This window comes from Nomia melanderi, unplaced genomic scaffold, assembly GCF_051020985.1.
Source record: "Nomia melanderi isolate GNS246 unplaced genomic scaffold, iyNomMela1 scaffold0666, whole genome shotgun sequence".
NCBI classification, from domain to species: domain Eukaryota; kingdom Metazoa; phylum Arthropoda; class Insecta; order Hymenoptera; family Halictidae; genus Nomia; species Nomia melanderi.
In genome coordinates, this window is record NW_027475780.1 from 5,552 (window position 1) to 14,188 (window position 8,637).

Here is an 8,637-nt window from a genome sequence, read left to right on the forward strand (position 1 = left end):
ATATAAACTATATGAAACTATATAAAACTCTATAAAACTATATCAGACTATATAAAAGTATATAAAACTACATAAAACTGTATAAAACTATATAAAACTATATAAAACTATATAAAACTGTATAAGGCTATATCAAACTAATAAAACTATATAAAATTATACAAAACAAATATAACTGTATAAAAGTATATAAAACAATAAAAAACTATATAAAACTATATAAAACTATATAAAACTATATGAAACTATATAAAACTATATCAGACTATATAAAAGTATATAAAACTACATAAAACTATATAAAACTGTATAAGGCTATATCAAACTAATAAAACTATATAAAACTATACAAAACAAATATTACTATATAAAAGTATATAAAACTATATAAAAACTATATAAAACTATAAAAACTATATAAAACTATATAAAACTATATAAAACTATATAAAACTATATAAAACTATATAAAACTATATAAAACCATATAAAACTATATAAAACTATATAAAACTATATAAAACTATATAAAACTATGTAAAACTATATTAAACTATATAAAACTATATAAAACTATATAAAACTATATAAAACTATATAAAACTATATAAAACTATATAAAACTATATAAAACTATATAAAACTATGTAAAACAATATAAAACTATATAAAACTGTATAACACTATATAAAACTGATAAAACTATATAAAACTGTTGAAAACTATATAAAACTATATAAAACTATATTAAACTATGTAAAACCATATAAAACTATATAAAACTATATAAAACTATGTAAAACTATATAAAAGTAATCAAACTGTATAAAAACTATATAGAACTGTATAAAACTAATAAAACTATACGAAACTATATCAAACTATATTATACTATATGAAACTCTATAAAACTGTATAAAACTATATAATACAGTATATAAATATATAAAACTATATAAAACTAATAAAACTATATGAATCTATGTAAAACTATATGAAACTGTATAGAACTATATAAAACTATATAAAACTATATAAAACTATATAAAACTATATAAAACTATATAAAACTGTATAAAACTATATAAAACTATATAAAACTATATAAACCTATATAAAACTATATAAAACTATATAAAACTAATAAAACTATATAAAACTGTGTAAAACTAATAAAACTGTATAAAACTATATAAAACTATGTAAAACTATATAAAAGTAATCAAACTGTATACAAACTATATAGAACTGTATAAAACTAATAAAACTATATGAAACTATATCAAACTATATTATACTATATGAAACTCTATAAAACTGTATAAAACTATATAATACAGCATATAACTATATAAAACTATATAAAACTAATAAAACTATATGAATCTATGTAAAACTATATGAAACTGTATAGAACTATATAAAACTATATAAAACTATATAAAACTATATAAAACTATATAAAACTGTATAAAACTATATAAAACTATATAAAACTATATAAACCTATATAAAACTATATAAAACTATATAAAACTAATAAAACTATATAAAACTGTGTAAAACTAATAAAACTGTATAAAACTATATAAAACTATGTAAAACTATATAAAAGTAATCAAACTGTATTAAAACTATATAGAACTGTATAAAACTAATAAAACTATGTGAAACTATATAAAACTATATTATACTATATGAAACTCTATAAAACTGTATAAAACTATATAATACAGTATATAACTATATAAAACTATATAAAACTAATAAAACTATATGAATGTATGTAAAACTATATGAAACTGTATAGAACTATATAAAACTATATAAAACTAATAAAACTATATAAAACTGTGTAAAACTAATGAAACTGTATAAAACTATTAAAAACTAATAAAACTATATAAAAACTATATAAAACTATATAAAACCAATAAAACTATATGAAACTATATAAAACTGTATAAGGCTATATCAAACTAATAAAACTATATGAAACTATACTAAACAAATAAAAGTATATGAAAGTATATAAAACTGTATAAAACTATATAAAACAATACAAAACTATATAAAACTATATAAAACTATATAAAACTATATAAAACTATATAAAACTATATAAAGCTATATAAAACTAATAAAACTGTATGAATCTATATAAAACTGTATAAAACTATATAAAACAATATAAATCTATATAAAACTATATTAAACTATGTAAAACTATATAAAACTATATAAAACTATATAAAACTATGTAAAACTATATAAAATTAATAAAACTGTATAAAAACTATATAGAACTATATAAAACTAATAAAACTATATGAAACTGTATAAAACTATATAAAACTATATAAAACTATACAAAACAAATAAGACTATATAAAACTATATAAAACTATATAAAACTGTATAAAACTATATAAAACTAACAAAACTGTATAAAACTATATAAAACTGTATAAAACTATATAAAACTCTATAAAACTATATAAAACTAATAAAACTATGTAAAACTGTGTAAAACTATATCAAACTAATGAAACTATATAAAACTATACAAAACAAATAAAACTATACAAAACTATACAAAACAAATAAAACTATACAAAACTATATAAAACTATATAAAACAGTATAAAACTATATAAAACTGTGTAAAACAATACAAAACTGTGTAAAAGTATAGAATACTAATAAAACTACATAAAACTATACAGAACTATACAAAACTGTATAAAACTAATAAAACTGTATAAAACTATAAAAAACTACATAAAACTATATAAAACTGTATAAAACTATATAAAACTATATAAAACTATGTAAAACTATATAAGACTATATATAACTATCGAAAACTATTAAAACTATATAGAACTACATAATACTACATAAAACTATATAAAACTGGATAAAACGATATAAAACTATATAAAACTATATAATGCTGGGTAAAACTATATAAAACTATATAAAACTGTATAACACTATATAATACTATTTAAAACTACATAAAACTATATGAATCTTTATAAATTTATATAACACTAGATAAAACTATATAAAACTGTGTAAAACTATATATAGCTATATAAAGCAATATAATAGTATATAAAACAAAATAAAGCTCTATAAAAATATTTAGAACTATATAAAACTAATAAAACTATATAAAACTACAAAAAACTATATAAAACTATATAAAACAATATAAAACTGTATAAAAGTATAGACAAATATATACAACTAATAAAACTATATAAAACTATATAATACTATATAAAACTATATAGAACTATGTAAATCTAATAAAACTATATAAATCCTTATAAATTTATATAAAACTATATAAAACTATATAAAACCATATAAAACTACAGAAAACAATATAAAATTAAATAAAACTAGATAAAAATTACACATCACTATACAAAACTATATAAATCTATGATGACTATATAAAACTGTATAAAACTATGTAAAATTATATAAAACTATATAAAACTATATTAAAGTATGTAAAACTATATAAAACTACACAAAACTATATAAAACAATATAAAACTAATAAAACTATATAATAATATAAAACTATATAAAACCAATAAAACTGTATAAAACTAATAAAACTATGTAAAACCATATAATACTATATAAAACTATATAAAACTATATAAAACAACATTGAGCTATATAAAATTATATAAAACTATATAAAAGCATATAAAACTATATTAAACTATGTAAATCTAATAAAACAATATAAAACTATATCAAACTATATAAAGCGATAGAAACTATATTAAAGAATGTTCTTGTAGGACGGCCCTAGTAGCCCGTGAAGCCGCCTTAGAAGGAAGGATCGCAGCGATGGAAGCGAACCAACAGGTTATCACTTCCAATTTAGAGACTTTAGCACAGAGGATCATAACGGTGACCTCGTCTGTAAGTCTTGACTCTGTAACGGCTGACCCGTTCGCACTCGCGGCTCCGTCTCAGCCAGCTGTGCAGTCGACTCCGCCTGTCGAAGGCAACAACGGACCTCTCGGCATACCGGATCTGGGATATGTCGTGAGACCACCCTTTTTCGATGGAAGAAATGGGTGGAATGACTACCACCTTCAATTTGAGGCTGTGGCTGCAGCGAACAGGTGGGATGAACCAAGGAAGGCGTTGGCCTTGGTTTCATCGCTGGAGGGTTCGGCTCGTAGTGTACTCACTTCCCTTCCCGCTGGTAGTTTACAGAATTACACCGCGATCGTTTCGGCACTGGAGTTCCGTTATGGAACGAAAAATTTAACGAATTTAAATTTCGTTTTATTCCAAAATTAGAAACAGCGGAAAGGAGAGTCCATTTCCGATTTGGCCAGGGAGATAGAAAGGTTGGCGCAGGCCGCCTTTTGTGAATGCCCTGCCGAGATCAGGGACAAACTGGCGGCCTCCCAGTTCGTGTCAGCTCTGGCCAATGAAGACATGAAAAGAGCGTTAAGACTCGGCGGGTTTGCATTTCTCAGGGCTGCCGTTATTCGGGCCCTGGAGATCGAAGCCGTCGAGAGCACTTCAGAGGTCACCGCTGATGAAGTGCGGGTACTAAAATCTGTGCCCCGTGTTTTTGAGTGCAATGCGGCTCGAGAAGGCGCCTCGCAGGATGATCGACCGGACATGACGTACAGAAGTCGGACCAGGTGGCAAGGTTCCTCGAAGAGGCCCGAGAAGCAGAAGGAGTGCTGGGTCTGCGGGAAGAGCGGACACTTTCAACGGGATTGTCGGATGGGAAAAACAGAGAAACCGAAGAAGGGAAACGGGAAAAGGTCGGAGTAATGGAGGAGCCTCCGACTTCAAGTTCTCCTACCCCCGTCGTCCGAAGAGTGAACCCTCAGGAGAAGATGAGCATCGAGGGATTCATCAATGGAAGAAAATGCAAGATCATCATTGATACCGGATCCTATGTAAATCTGTTATCAGCAAACAAGTTCGGTCCCAGGGAAACACTTAACGCGGCGGGTGTAGGAAACGTGAGAGTCTTCTCGGTTTCGGGAGAAAATCTGAAAATTTTCGGAAAAGAGCGATTCCCTCTGAAAATTGGAAACTTCCAGACGGAAGAAGAATTCTTACTAATACACATGAAAGAAGAATGCATTTTGGGAAGCAACTTCCTCCAAAAGCATGCGAGTAAAATTGACTTCGCCTCGGGTACGCTATCTATTAATGGAGAGGAGCTGTTCCTGCAAGAAAAATCACAAGAGGAGGTGGTCGTACCTGTACATCTGCAGGCCTTGTACTCCCGTTGTTCCGGACAACTTACTGAAGAAGAAAGGAAGAGGTTTCGCCGACTATTACAAGAATTTCAAGACGTTTTTGCCGAAAACCCCGAGCAAGTGGGAAAGTGTGAGGTCGTGCGGCACAGGATCAACACGGGAGATCACGCTCCGATCAAGCAGGCACCACGACGTTTACCGTTCTGTCGCCGTGCCGAAGTTGACGAATTATTGGCGAAGATGCAGAAGCAAGGGGTGATAGAAGAGTCGAACAGCCTCTGGTCTTCGCCAATTGTCCTCGTAAAAAAAAAGGATGGAAGTACCCGGTTTTGTGTCGATTACCGCCGACTTAATGAAATTACCAAGAAGGACTCCTATCCGCTGCCCAGGATAGAAGACACCTTGAACGCCCTTTCTGGATCTTCTTGGTTCTCAACAATTGATCTCCAAAGTGTATATTGGCAGATTCCTGTCGATAAAAGGGATCGTGAGAAGACCGCATTTTGCACAGGCTCTGGATTGTGGCAATTCAAAGTGATGCCATTTGGGCTGTGTAATGCTCCAGCTACCTTCGAAAGACTCATGGAAACTGTTCTCGCTGATCTGACTTGGAAGATTTGTCTAGTGTACTTGGACGATATAATTGTCTATGGACGAACCTTCGAAGAGGAAGTACAACGCTTAAAAGAGGTGTTCACCCGCCTGCGCGAAGTAAAGCTTTTGATGAACCCGAAGAAATGTAGCTTCTTCCGCAACGAAGTGGCATACCTGGGACATGTCGTATCCAGTCAAGGAGTTAAAACGGATCCGGAGAAGATTTCTGCGGTACGTGAATGGCCGATTCCCAAGAACAAGACTGAACTACGAAGCTTTCTTGAACTCTGCACGTACTATAGAAAATTCGTGCAGGGTTTCTCGCGTATCGCACGACCGCTACACCGACTGACGGAAGAGAAGATGGACTTCGTGTGGACGGAAGAGTGTCAAGAGGCGTTCGAAGAGCTGAAGAGGAGATTAGAAGAGACACCTGTTTTGGCGTACCCTTGGATGGACGCGGACTTCGTTTTGGATACCGATGCCTCGAATTTTGCCATCGGAGCAGTCCTGTCACAAATACAAAACGGAGAGGAGAGGGTCATCGCGTATTTCTCCAAGACGCTGGGGAAAGCAGAGAGAAATTATTGTGTGACCCGAAAGGAACTCTTGGTCATAGTCAAGTCCATAGAGCATTTCCATCACTATCTTTATGGACGAAAATTCCTTATCCGCACAGATCATGCAGCTCTGACCTGGCTCCTGAATTTCAAGAATCCAGAAGGTCAAACGGCGCGTTGGATCGAACGATTACAGGAGTACCAATTTGAAATTAAATACAGAGCAGGAAATATACATGGAAATGCGGATAGCCTTTCAAGAAGACCATGTGGGGAACAATGTAAGCGTTGCTCCCGTTTGGAAGAAAAAGAGAGTGCAAACGAACACTGTCTCCTCAGGACCACACATAGAAACGAACAGTTAGACGAGTGGAGAAAAGCTCAAGAGGAAGACGATGAAATTGGCTTGGTATTCTTGAAGAAACAAGAAGGAACGAAACCAAGCTGGTCGGAACTTTCGTCTTCCTCGCCGGAAACGAAATACTTGTGGGCAATTTGGGATTCCCTGGAAATCAAGGAAGGTCTCTTGTGCAGGAAATGGGAATCTGCCGATGGGAAACAAGTTTCTTGGCTTCTGGTTGTGCCGAAGGGCAAGGTTGAAGAGGTTTCGAAGCAATGCCACGACGCACCATCAGGTGGCCATTTTGGAATCAAGAAGATGCTGGCCAAAGTTCGTCAGAGATTCTTCTGGTTGGATCACCGGAAAGCCGTCGACGAGTGGTGTCGACGATGTTATACTTGTTCGGCGAAGAAGGGCCCCAAAGAGAGGGGAATGGGGGCCATGAAGGTTTACAATGTCGGGGCACCATTTGAGAGGATCGCGCTCGACATTGTGGGTCCCTTGCCCAGGTCTTCGGCCGGAAACAGGTACGCGCTGGTTGTGGTAGATTATTTTTCGAAGTGGCCGGAGGTGATTGCGCTACCAAGCCAGCAGGCGACAACGATTGCAAGAGCGTTGTTGGAACAGGTGATCAGCCGGTATGGAGTGCCGCTAGAGTTGCACTCTGATCAGGGTCGGAGTTTCGAATCTTCCATCTTCAAGGAACTGATGAAGATGCTGGGGATAAAGAAGACGAGGACAACTCCCTTACACCCTCAGTCGGATGGACTCGTAGAGCGGATGATTAGAACTTTGCTGCAGTATCTGTCCCAGTTTGTTTCAGAACATCAGAAAGATTGGGACGAATGGATTCCAACGTTTCTTCTTGCATACCGGACCTCCAGACATAAAACCACAGGATTGACTCCATCTATGGTTTTCATGGGCAGAGAGCTGCGTCTTCCGTTAGACCTGTTGAGAGGGACTTCACCAAGTGCTTTAACGGATGAGAAGACGTACGTCGAAGAATACCGAGCAAGACTTGCTGAAACTCACAACTTTGTACGAGAGAGGTTGCGGATATGTAGCAACAAAGCAAAATCATGGTACGATTCCCGTGCACGGCCGATCTCATTTGCCCAAGGAGAGAAGGTCTGGTTGTACAATCCGAAAAGAACAAAAGGGAAATGTCCCAAGTTGCAATTTGACTGGGAAGGACCATACGAGGTTGTTCAACGATTGAATGACCTAATCTATAGGATTGTCCGTTCCCCTAGAAAGAAACTGCGGATTGTACATGTCAATCGGCTTGCTCGCTTCGATTCAAGAACAACGAATTTGAAGAAATCAAAGGACAATGATCGACATTCTTCGCCCAAGAAGAGGACTTGTCGTCGCTGAAGACTAGGGAAAGAATTTTCCTTCTGGCAGCGGAGGCTTTCCTTCGTTTGCGGCCGAACCGGCCAAGGTTGGTATGAGGAAGTGACATTCTCTTAGGAGGGTGTCCCCTCATCATCTGAGGCTGCATTTCAATAGCGGCGTGCAGCACCAGGAGTCGGTTCGCGAAAGAGTGGTGTTCGGGAGCCCCAAATAAAGGGTTCAGGAGAAGGTTTCCTTGGGGGAACATCCGAGGGAAGGTTTCTCGACGGCTAGGGGAAATTCACCCGAGAAGCCTGGAGGAAAGAAGACTATAAATACAAGAAAGAAAGACTCAATGTGGAAGGGCGAGGAATGAGCGATCCAGGATTACCCGGAGAAGAATTCTTCGGAGGATCGAGTACCGGCGTCTTGCTCAGGGTTTTTGGTGGTTTTCCTCTGAGACGGAGGACGAATGTCAGGACGTTACTGTCTGAGAGACCACCTAGGTAAAGGAATTAATTTGGTTTTACCGACTCTT

At 34.1% G+C, this 8,637-nt stretch overlaps 1 protein-coding gene across 1 annotated transcript; it reads left to right on the forward strand.

The window, feature by feature from the left end:
* The first annotated feature begins 5,801 nt into the window (after positions 1-5,801).
* Positions 5,802-8,141, forward strand: LOC143176614 (uncharacterized). Its single transcript, XM_076374176.1, has 4 exons — positions 5,802-6,092; positions 6,177-6,473; positions 7,238-7,288; positions 7,389-8,141. Exons 1-4 carry the CDS (start codon positions 5,805-5,807, stop codon positions 8,139-8,141), a joined length of 1,389 nt encoding a protein of 462 aa, XP_076230291.1. The 5' UTR covers positions 5,802-5,804.
* The last annotated feature ends 496 nt before the right edge of the window (positions 8,142-8,637 follow it).